This window comes from Lactuca serriola, chromosome 4 (genome assembly GCF_051521515.1).
Source record: "Lactuca serriola cultivar US96UC23 chromosome 4, Lser_US96UC23_V15, whole genome shotgun sequence".
Classification (NCBI taxonomy): domain Eukaryota; kingdom Viridiplantae; phylum Streptophyta; class Magnoliopsida; order Asterales; family Asteraceae; genus Lactuca; species Lactuca serriola.
In genome coordinates this window covers 352255785-352280218 of record NC_136411.1, presented here as the reverse complement: position 1 = coordinate 352280218, position 24434 = coordinate 352255785, and the positions used below count along the sequence as shown (strand labels likewise).

General features: G+C 33.7%; 3 protein-coding genes across 4 annotated transcripts; 1 reads left to right on the top strand and 2 right to left on the bottom strand.

Moving 5' to 3' along the window:
* Positions 1–9650: 9650 nt before the first annotated feature.
* Positions 9651–10812, bottom strand: LOC145099678 (uncharacterized). Its single transcript, XM_079037213.1, has 4 exons — positions 10734–10812; positions 10507–10656; positions 10340–10407; positions 9651–10112 (listed from the first exon to the last, which is right to left on the bottom strand). The coding sequence occupies exons 1-4, from the start codon at positions 10810–10812 to the stop codon at positions 9651–9653; spliced, it is 759 nt and encodes a 252-aa protein (XP_078893339.1).
* A 2-nt stretch (positions 10813–10814) lies between these two features.
* On the bottom strand, positions 10815–11576 carry LOC145099677 (uncharacterized). Its single transcript, XM_079037212.1, has one exon. It carries the CDS (start codon positions 11574–11576, stop codon positions 10815–10817), a length of 762 nt encoding a protein of 253 aa, XP_078893338.1.
* Positions 11577–19488: 7912 nt separating this feature from the next.
* LOC145097572 (SEC-C motif-containing protein / OTU-like cysteine protease family protein) lies at positions 19489–24101 on the top strand. Of its 2 annotated transcripts, none has more exons than XM_079035144.1 (11): positions 19489–19688; positions 20154–20260; positions 20380–20437; positions 20693–20842; positions 20927–20988; positions 21077–21161; positions 21249–21380; positions 22284–22404; positions 22516–22631; positions 23525–23622; positions 23739–24101. In XM_079035144.1, the coding sequence occupies exons 1-11, from the start codon at positions 19641–19643 to the stop codon at positions 23842–23844; spliced, it is 1083 nt and encodes a 360-aa protein (XP_078891270.1). In that variant the 5' UTR covers positions 19489–19640; the 3' UTR covers positions 23845–24101. The 2 variants fall into 2 exon arrangements, with proteins under 2 accessions (XP_078891270.1, XP_078891268.1); XM_079035142.1 differs by having other exon boundaries at positions 20380–20455.
* The last annotated feature ends 333 nt before the right edge of the window (positions 24102–24434 follow it).

The following is a 24434-nucleotide window of genomic DNA, read 5'->3' as shown; positions in this document are numbered from 1 at the left end:
CCCGCTCGGATACAGATCTGTTTCACTTAGGCCTCGCCTGTCTCAGGGCCTCGCCCACTAACATATAATAGCACATAAACATATCACATCACATCACATAAGCTAAACATATACTAACGGATCTTGTCCTAAGGCCTCGCCTATCTCTGGGCCCCGCCCTTGTCCTGCTACTGATGAGTCATGGAACCCCGTCCATACTCCTGTTGATGGTGAGGTACGGGCCCAGCCCACCCTCACTCCTTCCCTAACTTGGGCCTCGCCCCTGCTCTGCTGCTACTGAGATGTGGAACACCATCCACACTCCGCTATTGGTGAGATACGGGACCTCGCCCACACTCACCTCCCTACCAGGCCCATACAAGTATCACACAGACAACAAGTATAAACTATCACATAAACCATTCCTTGGGCACCCGCCCTCTATCATTGGACCTCGTCCCGAATATCATACTAGCATATTGTGCCTAGGGCTAACCCCCGGGTCTTCTACTCATAACTACATGGGTCGACATTGTGGCCGTAGACCCATTCATACAAAGGGAAACTCACCTGCACCGGCTGAACTGACTGATGAACCCACTAGCTGCTGCCCGGCAACTCTCTGAACTCCAGCTCCACTCGCTCCCCGAGCTCCAAGATGAACACAAACTGAAGTAGATCTCGGATATACACCTCTCCTTTGAAGCAACCTTCTTGATCTTCAAGTTCCTTTCCAAAATTTCCTTCCTCCAAAGCTATTTCTCTCAATGATGGAAGCTCACACGAAATCTAGGGTTTACAGGTTCTCTAGGATGATATGGAGGCTGAGGGAGGGACATAACACCCTTTATATAGGATACAATTCCCAAAATTAGGGTTTTCCTCGCACATACCAGACTCGCCGAGTCTCCTTGGCCGACTCGCCGAGTCAATCACTTACTCCTTGACCCGGATCCCGCTCGGACTCGCCGAGTCGCCCCTGAAAATTAGGGTTTTCTTTCCTTTCTTGGCCTTCAAAACTTGGGTGTTACAAACTGTCTCGGTCGATCTCGAAACGGTCCGGTTATTTTAGAACTAGTCTCGGTCTTTTTAGGTCTGATTGTGTGGTCTTTACGTGTGTCTTTTTCGGTTCGGATTCGGGTTTTCCGGTTCAGTTCGTTTTCTCTGTTTTTTTGATCCAATTTTGATTTTTCGATTTTGTTAGTCCTATTTCGTTTTATTCCAATTAATATTTTATCATCTTTAAGGGATGATATTGTCGAAATAGATTTAAGATGGGAACATAGTTTCCATTCTCCAATAGTACATACATAATTACAGTCCATTTATGGAGCAAATTTTTATCATCTTATTTATTTATTTATTTACTAGGTGTGAGACCCATGTATTACATGGGTTTATTTAAAAAAAAAAAATTTAAAATTTTAACAATTTGAAATTTTGAATTTATAAGAAAAATGAGAATTTTTTTGAATTATTAAAATTAATGAGGCTTTAATGTATTGAATACATTACATATATAAACCCTTTCTAATAAATACCTTACATATATATTACCTTATATATTAAATGTGGAACTTTAATTTAATAAAATGAAAATTACAATAAAATGACAAGTGGAAAATAGAAAATTTAAAAATTCTAGAAAATGTCATGTGTCTAAATGAATGAGAAGAGGACATGTGACAAAAAAAACCTTCATTTATTATAGTAGATTATGTATTTCAGGTAGTTGTGTTTCACAATCATAGATACATATCATATGCTTATATAAAAAGTAAATACGATATACAAATTTTATTAAACAACTTGTAAGAACATAACTTCATAAAATCAAAATGCCATAGGTTCATAACATTAAACAACTTGAAAGATTTAGACATAGGTTCATAACATTAAACAACTTGAAAAACTTAGAAATAGATTCATAACATCAAAATGCCATATCGGGAGAAAAATTCCAAAAGTTGTAGGTGTCTACGCAATATTGGTATTCTTGAGCGGGGTTTGAGAATCCTTCATCGGGGTTGACATTGGACGATGTACTTGTGAAAGTTTCATGGTCTTCTTGAGTATCGGCAATAAACTCTTCTTCAACATCGGTGTTAGTGTAAGAACTCATTGTCGCCAGCCTTCTATCCATTTCGTCTTGGAAAATCTCTTTTTCCAAACGTGTTAGCCCTTCTTCAAGATCCACACTATTTTATTGTCTCGCCATCGAATAATAGTAGTCCTTTAGCATCACCGACATTTGCACTGATTCGTCAGACAAACTACTCTGTCGACTACTTAATATCCTGCCACTAAGAGAAAAACAACATTCTTAAGCCACACTACTAGCTTGGACCGTTAGTACATCCCTAGCCATCGTGGCTAACACTTTATATTGACCCGAAAGTTCTCATTCATGCCACCATTTTAAAATATCCAATTGTGTAAATTCTTCGGCGACATAACGCTTCCTTTATATATTGAAAGTTCGTCTAAAGATGTTTGAATTCTAGGACGTTTTGATTGACTTTCTCTAAACTTTCAAAAGTTGTCAATGTTTTTAAGATTTGAGAAATACTAATCAAAGCAACGTTAGATGTAGGATAATATGTTTGCGATAACATAAACGTTGCTTGATATAATACTCCTAAAGTCGTATGTAACTCCTCAAGAAGAGTTCAATCAAGTGGGTTAATGCCGGTTTCTGGACCATGAGGAATATTTTCTCTATGATATTCGCTTAATAACTCTTGTTGTTTTAACAAACGTTCAATTATGAGGAAAAGCGAGTTCCACCTAGTCGGGTGTCCTGAGCCATTTTTGAAATTCTTTTTTCCTTTGACAAAATTGCAAAAATGGTCCCTGTGGTTTCTTATTTTATGTGGTTATGATCCAAACGTTTGAAAAGTTGCAGATTTGGTCTTTTTCAACAAGTTTTATTGTGGTTTTGGTCCCTCACCCGTTAAGTTTAACTGGTTGATTGTTAACTTTTTTGAAATGATAATTTTACCCTCAGGGGCCATTTTCGCACTTTTGTCTTTTACCATACCATAAGGACTATTTTTGCATACATTCTTTTTTTATTTTATTGAAGTATTATATATTAATAAATATTATTTTTAATATATAATATTACATATTAATAAATATTGTTTTATTGATTATTAATTTGTTATAGTTGATTTTTTTTTTGATTTTTTTTGTTAGAGTATTTTTTTATTGAGTTATAATATATCAATACATATAGTTTTTAATATATAATATTTATATCATAATAAATATTATATTATTGGATTATTAATTTCTTTTAGTTGATATTTTTAATTCTTTTTTTAATTATTTTTATTGAATTATTTCTTTTATTATATATCAATATATATATATATATATATATATATATATATATATATATAGTTTTTAATATATAATATTCATATCATAATAAATATTATATTATTGGATTATTATTATCTTTTAGTTAAATTTTGTAATTTCTTTTTTTTTTTTAACTATTTTTTATTGGATTATTACTTTTAATTTATTATTTTCTTCATATACTAAATATTATTTATCGGATTATAATAATAGTTCTTGTTAATTTTATTGGTTCCATCACAAAGTCATGGGATATGCAAAATCGTCGTCTCTTATCATCGAAATTGTTAGGGTCACTGCCAAACACTTTCATTTCATCTAGCTTATAATGATAAACCATTGGGAAAATACCACCACCATCACTCGGTCACCACTACCACTTATAAATGTTATCGAGATTTGTTGCGCATTATGTGGGATATAAAGATTCCAGTGGATTATGAAGAGGTTGTCGCAAGTGGCTACCAAAAAACAATCCAATAAGATAATATTTATTATATTAAAAAATAATAAATTAAAAGTAATATTTCAATAAATTAATAATTCGAAAAACAAATTACAAAAATTAATAATCTAATAATGTATTATTTATTACGACGTAAATATTATATATTAAAAATAATATTTGTTGATATATAATAATCTAATAAAAAAAAGAATTGCTCCAACAAAAAGAAATTATAAAAAGAATCAACTAAAAGAAATTAATAATCCAATAAAACAATGTTTCGTAATATGTAATAATCTCATAATATAATATTTATTATGATATAAATATTATATATTAAAAACTATATGTACTGATATATAATAATTCAATAAAAAGAATTCTTTCGACAAAAAAAAATTTTAAAAATAACTAACTAAAATAAATTATGTAACATCCGGAATTTCAGGTATTATATTTATTCTTTTATTTTGAGTTTTGTGGAAGAACTCGGCGAGTTGGTGCGTAGACTCGCCGAGTAGGGACGCGATTTCTCACCCAGATTAATGACCGGACTCGGCGAGTCGCAATGGTGGACCCGGCGAGTCTGTGCTGTTTAATGAAACCCTAATCCCTCGGGTTTGGGACCTATTTAAGGAGCCTTATGGCCGTCATTTGTGCTCACCAGTCCCCAGAGCGAAACCCTAGTGAGCTTGAGCGTCTGGAGTGAGAGAAGGAGCCATTGTTGACCTTGGAGGTGTTATCTAGCAAGGGAAAGGAAGCTATAGCCAAAGGGAAGCAAGAGGATCAACTTCCTGAAGATCTGAGGTTTAGAACATCACGTTTGAGGTACTACTTTTCGAACCATTTCTGATAAGGTGATGTTCATGTTGATTTAGGGCATATTGAGCCCTTTTGTGGCTAGATCTAGTGCTTCCTTGGCCCCTTAAGCGAATTTTAGGTCCTGGATCTGGACCCTTGGAGGTCCAGAGTGTCCCCTTGTCCAAGCTTTTTATGAATCCATGGAGGTTTTGAGTTGGGATGCTTGTGCTTGAAGTCAAAACACCATTTATGAGTCATTAGGTGTGCTATGAACGCCAAGACTTGAACTTTACGTGATGAATAAGCTTGGAAGGACTGGATCTATGAATTAGTGGAACGGATCTGACCTCAGAAGGTCGTTTGGGGTTGTGCATGGAATGCACTCGCCGAGTCCATTCCCAGACTCGGCGAGTTGGTGCGGGTTGTTTAGTGATTTCAAACCAGGGGTTGAGTAACCGAGTCGGGTGAGTGACTCAGTGAGTCGGGAGGGACTCAGAGGAATCGGGTCCCCGTAGAAACTCGGCGAGTCCACTTGAGTTGACCGTTGACCTTTGACCAGTATTGACTTGATAGGGTTAGTCAACCTTAGTTGGGAAAGTGTTAATTAGAGATGTATTGTGTTATAGGAGGACTATAGCTCGGGAGATCGAGCACTAGTGATTTCAGGGATTTTCGGGTTACCGAGATACGCGAGGTGAGTCTTCTCACTATACTTTACCTTGAGTAGGTGATCAGAGTTATGTGACAGAGTATTTATATGTTGTATGTATGTTATGTGTTGTACTGCATTATTTCTATGTGATTTATGTTGTGTATGTTTATAGAGTTGGAACCGGAAGGTTCACAGAGTTAGAACCAGAGGGTTCTTAGAGTAGGGTCCACGGACCCCAGAGTTATAGCCTCGAGTGGCTAATATGTGCTATGTGTGGTATTTTGGGGAACTCACTAAGCTTTGTGCTTACAGTGTTTGGTGTTATTTGTTTCAGGTACTAGTGAGGATCGCGGGAAGGCGCCGGCCTAATCAGTACACACACGGGATTTTTATGTTATGAGATCTTGGGATTTTTATATGCTACTAATTCGAGTTTCAAACAATGATGTTTTTATGAATATTGAATGAATTGTGTTTTGTATAAAATGCGAAAAATTGTTTTGAAATTTACGGTGTTACAAATTAATAATCCAATAAAACAAATTTAGTATATGAAGAAAATAACAAATTAAAAGTAATAATACAATAAAAAAATAATTAAAAATTACAAAAATTAACTAAAAAAAATAGTCATCCAATAATATAATATTTATTATGATATAAATATTATATATTAAAAACTATATGTATTGATATATAATAATTTAATAAAAAAGAATTACTCCAACAATTTTTTTATAAAAAATCAACTAAAATAAATTAAGAATCCAATAAAAAAATAGACAAAATTACAAAAATGGTCCATGTGGTTTACCAAAAGTCACAAAGTTAGTCCCTGCTAATTTTTTTGATGCAAATGATCCTTGTGGTTTGCAAAACTTGCAAAGTTGACACTTTTGTATTAACATCGTTATTATATAACCGTTAGGGACTGAATCTGTAAGGGCATTTTCGTCTTTTTAAGTATAAAGAGACTAAACCCGTGACATTTGATAAACCACAAGAACCATTTTTGAGGTTTGTTTAGAAAAAGAAAATTAATTAACTGAAGAAAGGGGGGGAGGCTCAAACTTGAGACCTCTACCCCCTAATATGACAATGGGGCCTTAATCATTTGAGCTGGAAGTTCACTTGGTTATAACTTCCTAAAACTAACTTATATAATAACAAAAACGTTAATACATAAATAATAAATAAATTATTAAAAAGAATGTTTTTAATAATTTATTTATTATTTATGTTTTTAATAATTTATTTATTATTTATGTATTAACGTTTTCGTTATTATATATAAGTTAGTTTTAAGAAGTTATAACCCAGTGAACTTCCAGCTCAAATGGTTAAGGCCCCTTGTCATATTAAGGTGAACTTCCAGCTCAAATGGTTAAGGCCGCTTGTCATATTAAGGGGTGGAGGTCTCAAGTTCAAGCCTTCCCCCTTCCTTTAGTCAATTAATTTTCTTTTTCCAAACAAACTTTAAAAATGGTCCCTATGGTTTATCAAATGTCACGAATTTAGTCCATTTATACTTAAAAAGACGAAATGCCCTTACAGATTCAGTCCCTAACGGTTATATACTAACGGTGTTAGTAAAAAGGGCCAACTTTGCAAGTTTTGCAAACCACAAGGACCATTTGCATACAAAAATTAACAGGGACTAACTTTATGACTTTTGGTAAACCATAGGGACTGTAATTTTGTCAAAAAAATATTTATTAATATATAATATTATATATTAAAGATAATATCTATTAATATATAATACTTCATTAAAATAAAAAAGAATGTATGCAAAAATGGTCCTTAGTATAGTAAAAAGACAAAACTGTGAAAACTGTCCCTTGGGTAAAATTGTCATTTTAAGGAACTTAATGGATGAGAGACCAAAACCACAACAAAACTTGTTGAAAAGGACCAAATCTACAACTTTTCAAACGTTTGGACCGTAACCACATAAAATGAGAAACCACAGGGACCATTTTTGCAGTTTTGTCTTTTCCTTTCCTTTTGCAAAATGTTTTCCGTTTTTGGTGTTCAATAGGTCCACTTCTAAAAATTGAGTCATTTAAATTTCTAAATTTCAAAAGACGAGTTTCCATTACCGAAATACCCTTTTGAACCGCCAAGTTGAAAATATGACAACAACAACGTACATGGTAGAATTTTCCATCACAAATTGGATTCAAAGGTCGTTTGACTTGATCAATGCGTTAGTATTATTACTAGCATTGTCAAGTGTTATAGAAAGAATTTTATCTTTTATACCAAAACCATTCATTATTCTAATTAAAATCTCATATACTTCTTCACAACCATGCAGATGAGGAAATTGTTAAAGCAAGAATGTGTTTTTGTATTAACCATGCATTTGGATCGATCCAATGTACCGTAACACAAATATATGATACATTGGAACCATGTGGAGCATTCCAAACATCAGTTGTTAATGAGTAGGGGCGTCTCAACTAATTTAGAGGTTCTAAACAAACCAAAAAATTAGGGGCCTTTAAGTAAGGCAAAGGGTTTTGAACTTGAGACCTTAAGTCTTATAAACCAATGTTTTTACCACCCAGCCAAACTTCAACTTGTCTTTATATTCCAAAAAATACGTGTATATATATATATATATATATATATATATATATATATATATATATATATATATATATATATATATATATATATAACATAATAAACTTTGAAATTGGGGGCCTTTAAAATTGGGGCCCTAAGCCCTTCTTTAGTTGTTCATAATGTAGAGTCGGCCGTATTAATGAGGCTCTACCCGAAAATCTAACAAAGAACTCCTTTAAATCCTTAAGAATTTTTGTAAATTTTTTCATTACATCACGTTTTAAAGATGTACGACTTACTTCACAATAACCCGGTTGTAAAGCTCTCTTGATAAATGCTATAACTCTTGGTCGGCTAAAGAAATCAAATGGAAGGCATTCTTGTATGGATAGTTGCATACACAAATCACGAGCTAATTGGTTATCATAACGCCATATTTGACCATCTTCACCAAGTTGTGTTTGGCTAGGTAATACATCTTGATTTTTCCTTTCACATGATACTGACAATTTCAAAGTAAATTGAATCAATGAAACTAATTAACTAAACTTAAGTTATTAATGCAATGTTCTTATAATTAATCAGTCAATTTAATAGTTTGTTTTTATGTATAACTAGTCATTTACGACGCTATAGTTCGTAACTTAAGTTATTAATGTGTTGCAAATGACAAATTATAAGTAAACAACATATAAAATTAAAGAAAATTAAGTAAATAAACCACACAACAAATAAACTAAAATAAACAATATTATATAAATTAAAACGATCATAGTTGTTGCAAATAACACTACGATTAAACTAGCATAGGTGTTATGAAAACTTACATCATGTCGCCTAAGAGTGCTATTGGAGCCGACAATAACGAAGCCGCATCGATGGCATTTCCCGAAAAATTTGTTCAGTCGATGAATTTGGGTATAATTTTGCCAAGCCTCCGAGGTCCGATTTGTTTTGCTAACTTCCTCATACGGTAATGCCGGATCAAAACTAACCACTTGTGCTGAATGTGCACGAGAACTAGCTTCACCTACGGACATTTTTCAAATGAACTTTTTTAGAGCATTTGATGAGATTTTAGAGAGAAGTCTCTAAAAAATTAGAGATTGGGGTGAAAAAATATGTTGTATAATCATGGTATTTACTGGTGAAGAAGAAATGAGTTAAAAGAGAAAAAAAAATATTACTTTTTAACCGTTGGTAAGAATAGGACAATCAAAAAAATGCCTTTGAAAACTTGGAATCAGTTTTGGAGAAAAGAGACATTGGCTACTGTTGAACGGGCAATATACTAAAAGGGACATGTCTGGGACCGGTTTGAGACCGGTTCAGACCGTTGTTGCAATCTAGAATGTGTTTTTTCAAATCTGAGACTGGTTCGGGTCCAGTCCGACCGGGCCTGCTTAAGGATCGACAAACACTGAAAAATTTGGACTGAACCTGGACAGTCGGTTTGGACTGGTTTGGGACTCTTCGATCTGGACCAGTTTAGTCCCTATGCTATTTTTGATTTAGTCCCTATCAGTGGCGAATCCAGGATTCAAACCCACGTGTGTCCGATTAAAATGAAATGATAAATCAAACAGGTCTAAAAACATAGGTTATCGGGTGGGTTTGTCAATAATAATGTCTTGGCTAATTATTCATTAACTTTAATACCAAAGATCAAAATAATTTTAAAAAAAATCACCAAAAATGTCTTACAATTGTTCACGACGAGTTGACATTTTTCTAAAAAAATCTATGATTATGTCGTTGCTAATACTATCTAACACATCTTTCTCAATATATGATACTAGACAGTCATTCATAAACTGATCACTCATCTTATTACGCAAATTGTTCTTTATCAACTTCATTCCGGAAAATGCACGTTCCGGAAAATGCACGTTCCACAGTGGATGTTGCAGCTGACAATGTTAATGCTAATTTTAGTAGAAGATATACCATTGGATATACTGTATGCTTGTTTGTTTCAACCATCATCTTTGCCAAGTTTCCAATTCCCTTCAAGTTTTTAAACCTTTCATCACCTCGTACATCCACAATATAATTTTGAAGACTTGCTCTAAGTGCTCCAAGGTCATGTTCTGGGAACTCGTTAGAATAAAACGTAGCCATCTTGAGTAGCTCCTCTACATTAAAAGCTTGAAAAGACTTACTTGGACACAAAGAAGCCATGGAAACAAGTAATGACGTGTTTATTTCATTAAATCGATTGTTGAGCTCTTGGGATTGCATATCTATGACTGCAATAAATACATCGATTGTGTAGTGGTGCAAGTAGTTAATCTACGAGTTAAATACAAGAATGTGTTAATGATTAGTTAAGAAACTTGAAAAAAAAAGTTGTAGTTGCTAACCTGTGAAACTTTGTGACGACTTGTTCCACTATAATATGGATCTTCCATATTCAATATTTCAATATCACATTTTTCACAAAACAAAGTAACATCTTTTAAAAACGATTCTCATCCTTCCTCCCGCATATTATTAAGCCTGCCCTGAGAGGATCTCACTTGATGCATTGCATTTACAATATCTTGGTCCTTTTTTTGCAGCGTGATGTTCAAATCATTTGTGACCCCTAAGATATCAACCATCAAGTGTAAGCAAAAAATAAAATCAAAAGTTTGTAAAAACTTTAGGAGACGATGTGCTTCTGCTCTATGATCTTGACAATTACTATTAACTTTAACGTCTTCAAGTACTTCACAAATTGAAGAATACACTCTCTTGATATTTAAGAGTGAACCAAAATGAGAACCCCAACGAGTATCACAAGGTCGTTTGATACCAACTTCTTGATTCAAACCCGTACCACTTTGAATCTCGCCTAAAATTAACAAAAAAAAAATAGCAACAAAAAGTATAAATCAATATAAAATAAAAATAAGACAAAATAAAAGAAACCTGTAGCCAATGCTTCTACCACTTTTGTTGCTTGTGTCTCTCTTAATTTGTCTCGACGTTTATAAGAAGAACCAATCATGTTTAACAAACGAGAAATAAGTAAAAAAAGTCATTAATGTCTGGGTGATTCTTTGCAACAAACACAAGTGTTAATTGTAACTGGTGAACAAAACAATGAATAAAATGTGCAGATTTCACTTCATTCAAAATCAAAGTCTTCAAGCCATTAAATGCACCACTCATGTTACTAGCTCCATCATAACATTGTCCTCGAATCTTATGTGGACTCAATCCACATTCTGTCAGAAATGAATAAATAGTTGTCTTTAATAACAAAGCCGAAGTGTCACTGACATGTTTTATGCCAATAAATCTCTCCACAACAACCCCTTGACTATTCACGAACCGTAAAACCAATGCCATTTGCTCTTTACAAGACACATCACGTGATTCGCCTATTAAAATTGCAAAGAACTCACTTCCGATATCTTTCACAATAACCTTAGTAGTTTCCTTTGCCGCAGCATGTACAATATCCTTTTGAATTGAACTACTTGTCATTTGTGAATTCTTTGGAGCATTCTTTAATACAACACGACCTACTTTATCATTTCGATCAGCATAGAACTGAAGAAGTTCAAGAAAGTTACCTCTATTAATCGAGTCTTCACTTTCATCATGACCTCGAAAAGGTAAGCCTTGTCGCAATAAGAATCTAACGTAGTCAATAGAAGCATTTAATCTAATACATTGGTTGGTCCTAACCAAGTCACTTTGCTTATCAAAAGCAGTAGTTATGGATTGTCTTTGGTTCATCAAATCTTGACACTTCAGGATTGCCATATTATGTGGAGCTCCATTATTGTGATGTTCTAGACTCAATCTTTTATTCCAAGTATTAAATCAATTTTTTACAAAATGATCTGAACCGCCTTGGTTTTTTATCTCAGGTTTAAATAAATAACAACATAAACAAAATGCGTCTTTCAATTTTATACTATACTCTAGCCAATATTTGTAATCATTAAACCAAGAAGGATTAAATCTACGAAGTCTACCTCCAATATCTCTTTGTTGGAAAGAATGATCTCAAGGTTGACATGGTCCTTTTTGCAAGTAGGATCTTCTAATTTCATCTCGTTGATTGACATGGTAAACTTTCATACTCAGTCTTTCTCCTGGATCCACGAGAAGTGTATTTAAGTCAATTCTCATATACTTCGAGGGATGTGTTTCTTCTTTACTGTTTCCACACGTTTCTTCGTTATCATTAGATAAAGAGCTTGTATTATCTTTTTTTTATACAACCTTAACATTATACCTGAAACAAAAAATAATTATTGCAAACCCATAATCATCAATCAATGTACTAATTAAAAAAAATACTATAAATAAATAACACCAAATACGATATAAATTCTATGAATTAACAAAAAAACAATATGATATAAACTCTATGAATTAACAAAGAAACATATTTATTATTTAATAATACATATGAACAACATAAAAAAAGCAACGACTTACATATATATATTTATGGACAAATTTAACATATTTTAACTTTAAACTATGTAACCTATTCCTTATGCCATGTGCTGTCAAATTCAATGGTACATAGCTATACTTCATAGACTTTGACTGTTTCACATATCATATCCATATTTAAATATTTAATTTCTTTTTAATTTTATAGTATTAAAGTAAGAGAGAGAACTAGAGAATACATACCTCAAACCTCACGTCTCAATCTCTCTCACAGTTTTAAGAACACAAATGCAGTGGAGAGTTTCCAGGAGGAAGAAATTGGTCACCGGAAAAAATAAAAACGAACAAAAATCGCCAACAAATAGAAAGGGAGGCTACCACAACAACGACTGTGGAATGACGGCAACAGGTTATCACAACAATGATGGCGGATTGGCGGTGGCGCCGTGGCGGAGAAAGGGTTTAGAGGATGCACGGTTGAGGATGCACCGAGAGTCTAAACCCAGAAATACTGAAAAGGTTGTTTAAGGTTATTTCTTTATTCTATTATTCACAATTTTTAAAATTTTTTTTACATATTAGATGTGATTTTTTATTATATATGTTAAGTGTTAAGAAAAGATCATTTCGTAACCGTTTCATTATATGCTTTCCTTATACATTGGTGGCATTATTTATGTAAAATTAATATTGTTACAAATTTCTGATTTTGTTTCATTGGACCATAGGTGTTCATTCTATTTTATAAAGAGTGTCCATCTCAAAATATAATATACTATGTAATTTTTTTTTCAAAATTAGGGGTGTCCATGGACACCCTTGATTATAAGGTAGCTTCGCCACGGGTCCCTATCCTATTTTTGGGATCGATCTGGGACTAGTCCTTTTGTGCAGGTCTACATATGGATTGCACATTTCTTTTGGGCTAAGGCATGTATGGTAGCCTCTTAATTGAAAAATGGGAAATCTCCGGAAAAGTCTCAATATTTTATCCTAATTTATGAAAAAGTCTCAAACTAAAATTGGTTTATGAAAAAATCCCAAAACCGGTAAAAATAACGATTTTGCCCTATTTTCCCGGTTTACCGGTTTCATTATTTACCCGGAAACATTAAAGTCCAATTAATTTACCATAATTTTCATTAAAGTCCTATTATTTTACCATAATTTGGGACTTATTCGTAAATTATGGTAAAATAATGGGACTTTATTAAAATTGATTAAGTAATGAAACCAGTAAACCAGGAAAATATGGCCAAATCGTCATTTTTACCAGTAATTAGAACTTTTTCATAAACAAATTTTAGTTTTGAACTTTTTCGTAAATTAGGGTAAAATATTGAGACTTTTCCAGAGATTTCCCTTGAAAAATTAAGACAACCTCTTAATTTTTCAGATATAGACTTTTTGGTTGCATATGAATTTATGTCTCTTAATTAAAAAGACTAGATTAGGACCCGCGTTAAACGCGGGAACATAAATTAAATACGTATCACATTAATAGGTGGTATTGTCTTAGGTGGAATTTTAATAAAAAATGTTAGTTAGATTCATATTGAGAGTTTTTGAACCAAAACTACTAAATAAAAATATTTAATATTTATATTAGAACAATTTAGTTTTTTTAATACAGTAATTGTTAACATAAATGATTATGTGATCTTTGTTTTATCACAATATGATGCGACTCCTTGATTAAAAGATGTTGTGTACTAGTTTTATGAATTTACTTTGTTCGGTGTACCAACCCCCAATAAAGGCTCACATGGCTCTTTTCATATTGGTCCTGTAAAACCAAAAGCAACAATAAGTTGTTATATGTACCAACAACATTAAATCTGGAAAAAAAAATTCAATAAATGTTACAATTAAAGTGTTTTGCCATAACCATAAACATCAAATCCAGACATTGTAATTTGGTTAATTTCTAAAGTATTTTTCCTTATAAGAATTAACATATGATTTTTCATGCAACACCTAATCACATACATATACATATGTTCCGATCAAAGAAATTATTACAAAAAAAATGTTATGAACAAAAATATAATATCAGTTTCATAATTTGTCAAAGGTAAACACTAATAAATAATAAAGAACTTTCATAAATCATGCATTTTGGTCACTGCATCCAACTAACAAATGAAATTCAATTTAGATGATTGATTCAAGAAGTGCTTCCATGACTTCTTGTAGCTGAATTTGGAGAACTGCTAAGACCTACTGAGATATGAGGGAATGGTCTGTCAGACTACGGTTGGTTTCTTGAGGGCAATACAAATTGAAAATCGTTAGCACATATCTCTCCTATCTGCTTCAATTATCAATTTTAGATCAAACTTGTCAAAATCAATTACAAAAAAAACCCAGATACGTAACCTAACAATCAAACAACATATTTTTCATAGAAATAAATATAAAAAATGTACAATTTACACTTTATATAATATTCTTCAATTATATCTTACCTTTTCATATTTAATGGTCACTAACATCTCTTCCTACCTTATTGTTGTGATATGCATCTATATCGAAAATAAAAGAAAGAACTATAGAGAAGGAATGTTGACATAGTGATCCTTCATTGAAAACGCAACAAAATTCTTCATAGAGCCGCTATGATTCCTCTATAGACCGCTAGAAGGTCTCTATAGTGACAACCGATGTGGCATCTATGAGAACGCACCATTTAAAGTAACAGTTTTGATTGATATAAGTGAAAAATCATTTAGAATAATTACCAGTTGTGATTGTTTCCACTTGGATGTGAACATTAACATTCTTGTAGAGAAATGGAACTTCAAATGAACCCTACATATCCAAATCAACAAACATGACAACACAAAAAGAAGCCTAAATTGACATATAACCAAATTTCCAACAAATTTCAAAATTTTAATGTTTTGCTGAACAATTTTTCAATTTATCAAAAAGTTATTTTATTACAACCCTGTATAAGTAATCAAGAATCTAAAGCAAGTGAAAGAAGTAATTGTTCATTTAAAGCAAGTAAAAATATACAATATTGTGAAATTACTTATAATTTACATGTTTGCTTATTGTCCTGGAGGTACCCGACCACTTGGACATGTACTATTATTTGATTAATTAGTGCATAAGTTACATTATAGATCCCCTCACGAAGGGATTGACTAGGGTTAGGCATTTGCAGCATGCGAGGAGCATCGGGCTGAGAGACAATATTAGTTTTAATAATTAGATAGCTATTTCTGAAACCTATAAAATGTAATTGACATTTGATGATTAAATAAATTTTTTTATTTATAAGTGAGGTGTTACTATCTTATGTTAATCATTTACTATTGTTTAAATTTTGCATGTTTTGACTTCTAGAATAATTATTTTATTCAAATCTCTCCACAGTCGGTCATACGTTGGAAGTAGGTATTGAATTAAGACTGTCATGAATTTGGCGTGTAAGATTTGTCTAAGGTGCATTAGACATTGCAATGGTTGCTACAACATTAATGAGTGCTCATAAGGTTTGAGTATTGGATTAAACTCACGCTCACTTGTATTACTTCATGGAATTTATCTCGAGTGATCGTGAGACGTTAATATCATATATATCTTCAAACCTAGAGATGTGAGTTGTTGACTATGAATTGGTTATCCATTGATTGTACGAAAACGCATCAGTAACTTGATGTCATAAAACATGCTTTTGTGAATAACTCAATAAGTTGTTAGTACAAGCACATGAGACAAAGTTTATATGTTCCTTCTAGCAATAGAAGCGATATCTGGGCCCCTCGATGATTTGGTTTTGACTTATGTGTCGGGCCCGGTCAGAACCCAATTGACGTGTTCAATTTAGTTCTATGTCAAATAAATCAGAGATCGAGAAACAACTGTTGGACAATAAGTACGACATTGTTTCATGTATTTGTCTGACTGATATCTTGAGAACAGAGGATTATATGATCACTTATCTAAAATGGCGCTTCATAGTTCATCAAAGTTTTAAAGAGCTACGATTGTTGGTTGGTTCCTGAAGTTATACTTGCAACAATAGTTATCAGACTTATCCAAGTGGGAGACTGTTGGATAAGGTGTCTAAGTCCGTAACTATATTTGGTATGAACTTGACCCGACCCGGCATGGTCCATTTGGGTTGCACTTCACCTAACAATGTGTATGGATATACTTTTGAGAATAAGATTTTTATGATCTATTAATATATTAATATGAAATCATATTATTTAATTAGTGTTGATCAAGAATTGATTTTGGAATTAATTTAGTGGTCAAAAGAGGCTAATTAAATATGGACTCTTAAATATATATGGATTGGGCTAAGATTTATTTAGGATGGGCTAAGAGTATATGGAAGTCCATGGATAGTCCATGGAGATTTTAACCCATGGATCCCAGGTAAATGAAGAGTCATGGGTATTAGGGTTTAACCCTAATCCTCCATAGTATATAAAGAGGTCCTTGGTTCTAGAATTGGCACCGGTGTGTGTGAGAAACAAGGGTGGACCAATTTTAGTGAGCATCATATTCTCTCAAGTATTTCCAGGTTGTTTTGGGTGATTTGTGACACCACTTGAGACATCCATACTATTGGTGCTAGGCTCTAAAACTTAAAGTAATCAACTACAAAAGAAAGGTATGTTATTCTACTTAAAGTTTTGTATTACAAGTACCCCATAACATGCTAGTTAGGCTGTAAACCTTGGAAATCAAATTTGCATGTATTTTAGAGAAAACATAGATCCAAAGTTTCTAGGGTTGCATGTACACCATAGGAGTGTTAGAATGCTCAAAATCCAACAACATTTTTGTCATTTTGACCCCTTTTGGTTGATGATTTGGAGTTAAAGTCGTTTTCGAGGCTTGAAATTGTAGATCTGGATGTATCATGGGTTCTTTGGGCATAAAGGTGCAAACTTTATGGTGGTTTTGGTTCCATGCATGTATTAAGTCAAGTATTAAGCACTTTTGAGCTCTAGAGTCCCATTTAGCCATACATACACATAAAGTTGGCAACTTTATGTCAAAAACCACCTTGGGGAAGTTAGATATGAGTTTAGATCCAAATTTTAATTGATTAAGTGCTTAATTGGAAAGTTGGCGTTGGGCTGTTGGGTACGTTGGGCATACAAGTATGTACGCTGCACGTACAAGCCTCCCATGTTGTACGCTGAGCGTACAAGCTGAGTATGCGTCGCATACTCAGCAGACTTGGGCCTCTTTGCGTTTTAGGCTTCGGTTTGGGCTTGACTGTGTTGGGCCATCTGGATTTTTATTGTTAGGTTGTTATGACTTGTTGGGCATTCTTGGGCAAAGGCCCATGAAAGGAATTAGATTGGTTCATATTTGGGCCATAGATGTTTATTTTGGATTTTGGGCCTTTGGTCATCTAGTTTGGGATAAACTTTAGGAAGGGTAAAAATGCATTTTACCCTAATTTGGACTCATAGTGTGAGTCAGGGGCTAGATGTTGATGGGTTGTCATTGTGGTAATTGATAGTGTTGGATCTTAGCGGATCTACAGTCAGAGATTATTCGGGGGATCAACCGCGATGGGGTGTTGTCTTGATATTATTGGTTCGAAGATTTGTCAGCAATAGCCAGGGATCGACTATATGATTTGGCAGTGCGAGCTGCAAGGAGAATTTTCTTCATTGTATTTGTAGGTCGAAGGCACCAAGGCCGACCCATTGGTTGGATAACCTGATATTGTTGATATGTTGAGTATGGAGTAGATATGCATGCTAATCTTGATATGCTAGTCTGGTAGATCAGTAGGACTATATGTGATCTTGTCTGAATGATTACATGTATATGGTTGTTAGCTGTTGGCATATTGTGTTGGGTTGAGGTTATACTGCTTCGTGTTGTAGCCAACAAACTCTGGAGCATTCCAGATATGAGTTGAGGACTGGGTAGGGTCTTCCAGACTCATACTGAGGGCTCAGGTGTATTCCGGATACGAGTTGAGGACCTGGATGGTATGCCAGACTCTTACTGAGGGCTTGAAGGTATTGGAGCAACCCATATATGAGCCGAGGGCCGGGTAGGGCATGCCAGACTCATACTGAGGGTTCATTAGCATTCTAGATAGGAGCTGAGGACCCGGTTGGTATACCAGACTCATACTGAGGGCTGAACATTGGTATTCCAGTCCGATGACTGATTGGGTTGGGAGCAAGCCAGACATAAGCTGTGGGCCCCTAGGGCAAGCCAGACTTATGCTGTGGGCTCAAGAGCAGGCCAGACATGAGCTGTGGGCCCGTTAGGCAAGCCAGACTCATACTGTAGGCTCATGGGTAATCCAGTTTTTTAGTTGTGGACCCAGTACATGCTGTTATTGTTTATGTGCTATTTGTTTGGGTGTTGGTACTTTGGGGGAACTCACTAAGCTTTGTGCTTACCAATTTGTTTATGGTTTCAGGTTTTTCAGATGATTCGTGGCAAGGCGAAGGTGTGACTGCACACATCATTGGTTTTACAGCGGTTTGGATCTTGGGAGACTCTGATTTTAAATCATGTTTTGGAGACAATATTTTGTAAACACTTTTTTTTAATAAATGGGTTGTTTTAAAAAGTTTAAAATTTGTTGAAATTTTGGGATGTTACAACGGGTTGGCAAGTTTGGAACATAAACCCATATATGTCCCGTCAACCCCTTTATTTATACGGGTTCACACATTGGCGGGTTCGTGGGTCATATTTGGGTTCATGGGTTCAATTCCATACATAAAATTGATAATTAAACATGAATAAATTATTAATGCAAACATATCCAAATTTTAAACACTTAACTACTTAAGTCTTAAACATCTAAATGAAAATTTAAAAAAATTCACAGAGACATCAGGTCAAATAAGAATATTTAGGTCAAACACTAAACGACAAACGTGTTTGTGTCAAATGGAGAATGACATCCTATCCTAGACGGGTTGGAGAATGACAAACGTATAAACTGTATAATACTTAAGCCTTAATACATTTAAAAAATATATAATTTTTTCATTAAAATTCTAAACGGGTTGACGGGTCAACCCATATATTTTTTGAGAAACCCATATATGAACTGTTTAATAAATGGGTTGGCGGGTTGAAAAACTCAACCCAAATCCGTTTATTTCGTGTCGTGTCATGGATCGTGTCGAGAAATTTCATGCCAAACTTAGATGACCCAACCTGTTTCAATTGGGTCGGGTGAAATTTTTCGATGGAGACCAGAGCAGTTATGGGCTACTTGAAGTGTGTTATGGCCCAAAAAGTCGCACCGATCTCTGAACTCTGATCACGAGAGCAGCCCTGAGACGAGAGTGGGAGCACAAACACCGTCTTCCTCCCCAGCAGCCTAATCGATTCTTCAATCGGAAACGTTCTGATTCACTAACTCGGAAACATTTGCATCAGGAGAGACAAACTCGTGAAATAATGGTCAAAACAAAGATAAAGAAATCTAAACCAAATAAGCACCCCAATGTAAGTTTCTCAGTTGCCTATGCTTATATTTGGATAAAGTTTCCGTGAAGTTCTCTGCTTTTGCACGATCTGATTTACTCTAGGGCTTTTGATTTTGTTCAAATACTACTTTGTTTGGTACGATTGCAGCAATTTTGTTTGACAATTTGTATTATCTGAAGTTCCAAATTGAATTTTGACTTTTGTACTCGAAATCAACCGTTATACCTTCTGTTTTGTTGTTAAATCCACTTGTTAACCTCTTCGTGGACTTGATAAGCATCTAGATGAGTAATAACTGGTAACATAGTGATAGTTTTCGATTGTCAGGTGTTTGATAACTTTCATGTAGGATCAAAACATAAATGTAGTTTAGGAACTGATGTGTACAACTGATAACATTGGATGCTCTTGTTCTTAGTGAAACTTTTTCTTATGAACTACTGATTAAATCATCTTTTGCACTGTTGGATTGACACTTGACAGACTAAAAAGAACAGCAAGCAATCTGACATTTCAGAATTTCGAGCTCAGCTTGATGCATTAGGTTTAAAAATTATAGAAGTAACTGCAGATGGGAATTGCTTCTTCAGGTTTGTGCTCAAGTACAAAAAATTCATTCAATCAATACAGATGATTTACTGATTAGAAACATATATATTCAACTTCTATCAATTGAAACATCATAATTCTCATCAAATTCTTATCACAGAGCCTTGGCAGATCAGTTGGAGGGAGATGAAGACAAGCATGAGAACTATCGGAAAATGGTTGTTCACTATATCATGGTATCATTAAAATTTTTATTTTCATGTCTTCAAATTTAGGCAAAAATACATAAAAGCCACTATATTTTAGTCATATATGTCAGTTTCGTGAATGAAAGCCACCCAAGTCTGACAAATTTAGGCAAAAATATGCAATGTGCCCTAAAATTTATCATTTTGATATGTCCATTTTCTAAATGTTCTTGATAAATACATTAAATATTCAAGAAAACCAACAATTGAGCAATTTTTTTACAGAAAAACCGTGAAAACTTTGAGCCTTTTATTGAAGATGAAGTGCCATTTGATGAATACTGTCAATCCATGGAAAAAGATGGCACTTGGGCTGGAAATATGGAGTTACAAGCTGCTTCTCTTGTTACTCACAGTAATATATGCATACACAGAGTATGTCCTTTTATAGCAACCTACATATTCTCAAAATTAATAATCTTTTCTAGATAATTTACCTCTCATGATCTTATTTTACAGATATCTTCACCTCGTTGGTATATAAAGAATTTTGATGACCAAAATGCCCAAATGATCCATTTGTAAGTTCCAATTTAGTATTTCTAGATAATTTAGTGTATCTAATTTTCTTGAAGTATTATCATAAGATGTTTTAAATTGATTTTTCAGGTCTTATCATGATTTGGAGCATTACAATAGTGTGAGATTAAAAGAAGACACATGCAATGGGCCATCAAGGCCAATCATAATTAAGGTTTTTTTTTTGTTGTTTTCATCATAACTGTTTACAATTATATCGATTTTTTTATATAAAAGTAATAACTTTTACTTATTTTAAAAGGCCGATGCTGATCTTTCAGTGAAGTCTCACTCCCATCAACCAAATGCTGCTCCTAAAACTATCATCCAGGCTGAGTCCATTAAAACTGTCAAAGTTGGAAGTGGATGTGATAATGAGGACAAAATTCAACAGGTATAAATTATAAATTAGTTCTAACTAGGGTGATACTAACCCCTGCTTTGTGGAGGACCAAACTTGCATAAAAAGAAAAGTCTAGGGACCAAACTTGCCAATAAACAAAAGTCTTGTTGCCAAAGTCTGAAACCCAAAAAGTCTAGGGATCAAACCTGCCAATATACGAAAATGTAGGGACCAAACTTGAAAATATACGAAAGTTTTGTGACCAAAGTCTGAAACCCAAAAAGTCTAGGGATCAAACCTGCCAATATACGAAAATGTAGGGACCAAAGTCTGAAACCCAAAATTTCTAGCGATCAAACCTGCCAATATATGAAAATTAGGGGACAAACTTGCCAATATACAAAAGTCTTGTGGCCAAAGTCTGAAACCCAAAAAGTCTAGGGATCAAACCTGCCAATATACGAAAATGTAGAGACCAAACTTGAAAATATACAAAAGTCTTGTGGCAAAAGTCTGAAACCCAAAAAGTCTAGGGACCAAACCTGCCAATATAGAAAAGTGTTGTGGCCGCAATATGAAATACAAAACTTATTGTGGCCAAAGTATGAAGCTTGAAAGTATCTATGCATGTCTAGTTTGTAATTAGATATAGTAAATAATTTTATCTTAAGATATTTTTGAGTAAACTACAAATTTAGTCCTTGTTCTTTACTCAAAATCACAAGTTTGGCCCAATGTTTGAAATTCATTACGGATTTAGTCCCTCCCAACATTGAAATGGAAGTCTTAAAGTGAAGCAAACTTGTGATTTTGAGTTAGCTCATTGACTAAACCCCCATAAAATGCAAACTTAAGGACAGCATGGGGTAAATTTTGAAAATTGGAGCAAACTTGTGATTTAGAGTAAAGCACAGGGACCAAATTTGTAAATTATTATTTGATTGTATCTTTTAGGTATTGCTACAAGTAAATGGAGATGTGGATGCTGCAATAGAGATTATGATAGCAGATCAAGAGACTGAAGAAAACATGGTTGAAAATGATAGAGTTGACTTTTCAATGGACACTTCTCATGGTAATGACTGGTTAGTACATTTGTCAGAGAAACCATTTTGTTAAATTGTTTATTTTATTATTTATATATATCTTACATTGATTTTTTTTTTGTGTGTGTATTTTCTTCTAGAATGTTCTAGTAGCAACCACCTTGAAAAGATTGAAGATGAAAATACGAAGGAGAAACAGACTTGGAGCAATTTAGAAAGTGAAAACAATAAGACCAACTCCTTGCATGATGAAAAGGTTTTTTTTCTTGTTTATTATTTTTATGTGGTAATGAAATTTGTTTTGTTTTTATATATTTTAAGAGTAAATAATATTTTTTTCACTTTTGGTCCGTAAAAGTTCTCTTTCAATTATTATTTTTCCTTATTTGAGGCTTTTGTAACGTTTTTGGTCCGTGTTCCAAGTAAAATGACTAGAGTTTTGGGACCAGAATTGTAAAAATCAGACACTCAGGGACTAAAAACGTTAAAAGAACCTCCAATTAGGGCCATAATTGCAAAGAATCAGCTATATTTAGGTACCAAAACTATAACTTAATCTTACATTAAGTGAACCCGAGTATAGTTGTTTTTCACATTTGGTCCGAAAAAGTTTTCTCTTGTAGTTTTGGTCCTTATTGATGCTTTTGTAACATTTTTGGTCCCTTCCCCAAGTAAAATGGCTATAATTTTGGACCAAAATTGTAAAAATCAGATACACTCAGGGACCAAAAGTAGTCATTTAAATCAGAATAAGGACTAAAAATATCATAAGAACCTCCAGTAAGGACCATAATTGCAAAGAATCATCTATACTTAGGGACCAAAAATGTAACATACTCTATATTAAGTAAGTTACATTTTTGGTCCCCGAGTATCTATTTTTCACTTTGGCTCTCAAAAAGTTCTCTTGCAGTTTTGCTCCTTATTTCTGGCATTTGTAACTTTTTTGGTCCCTGTTCCAAGTAAAATAACTATATTTTTAGGACCAAATTTGCAAAAATCCAAAACTCTCACAAAACAAAAAGTCATCTAACTTGGAAGAGGGACCAAAAATGTTATAAGAACCTCCAATAAGGACTATAATTGCAAAGAATCAGCTATACATAGGGACCAAAAATGTAATTTACTCTATTTATTAATTCACTGCAGAAAATACCTAGAAATAAGGCGTGCCCATGTGGATCAAAAAAGAAATACAAGTCTTGTTGTGGTACAATGGCTGCAAGAAAATTGTCTACTGTTGCAGTGTATGTATTTTGATAATATATAAATATATATATTTTTAATTTTGTTTATTCAGAAGGTTAAAATGGGAATTTTGTTCACTTAATGAGTTAAGTTTTTGATGTATATCATGATTCAGAAACAATACAATTGAGAGAAAAGATAAGAAGCAGGGGAAGAAAGGTAGATCAGTTTCACATGGTTCTGATGGAGCTTCTCATGACATGGGTGCACTTTGTATATGATCAATTTCCTTGGGGGTATAATCGTCATTTTAGCGTATGGGATTGTTTGGATTTTTGTTTTGTACATATAGAGTCCCTGATAATGGTATAATTAGTACAATGAAAAGACCTTAGATGGATCAAATTCTATATCATCCAAATATTAAGACAATTGGTTATTAATAGTATATAACTAGAGAATGCACCTTGGAAATGATTATGGCAACATACTTTTGTTAATGTGTTTATTATAGCATCGTACTTTCTTTTTTTCTTAATACCTATAATAATTTGTTTAATGTTCATTTAAGGTGTTTGTGTATTATAGCATAACATGCATATAAACAATTATGTAAAAGAGATAGCATATCAAAAAACCATGTAACACCCAAAATCTGGAATACTAATTAAGGAAAGATAATATAAAATTTGAAGGTCAACTCGTCGAGTCCAAGAGGGATAACTCGACGAGTAGGAATAAGATTGGACGCGGGTTGAGAAACCTACTCGACGAGTTGGTCTGGGTTTAGGAAACCCTAAATCCGGGATTTTGCACCTTATTTAAACAACTTAACTTTAGGGTTTTGGCCTCATTTCTAGCCTCCAAGCCT

Excerpts from the sequence above, each read along its gene's own strand:
- LOC145099678 (XM_079037213.1), bottom strand. The coding sequence starts at position 10,812 with ATGATTGGTTCTTCTTATAAACGTCGAGACAAATTAAGAGAGACACAA. Across the intron at positions 10,408-10,506 it reads TGAAGACGTTAAAGTTAATA|GGGTCACAAATGATTTGAAC; the intron begins GTAATTGTCAAG and ends TTGATATCTTAG. Across the intron at positions 10,113-10,339 it reads TTGTAAATGCAATGCATCAA|ATTAACTACTTGCACCACTA; the intron begins GTGAGATCCTCT and ends TTTAACTCGTAG.
- LOC145099677 (XM_079037212.1), bottom strand. The coding sequence starts at position 11,576 with ATGGCAATCCTGAAGTGTCAAGATTTGATGAACCAAAGACAATCCATA.
- LOC145097572 (XM_079035142.1), top strand. The coding sequence starts at position 19,641 with ATGGTCAAAACAAAGATAAAGAAATCTAAACCAAATAAGCACCCCAAT. Across the intron at positions 19,689-20,153 it reads AACCAAATAAGCACCCCAAT|ACTAAAAAGAACAGCAAGCA; the intron begins GTAAGTTTCTCA and ends GACACTTGACAG. Across the intron at positions 22,632-23,524 it reads ACTCCTTGCATGATGAAAAG|AAAATACCTAGAAATAAGGC; the intron begins GTTTTTTTTCTT and ends AATTCACTGCAG.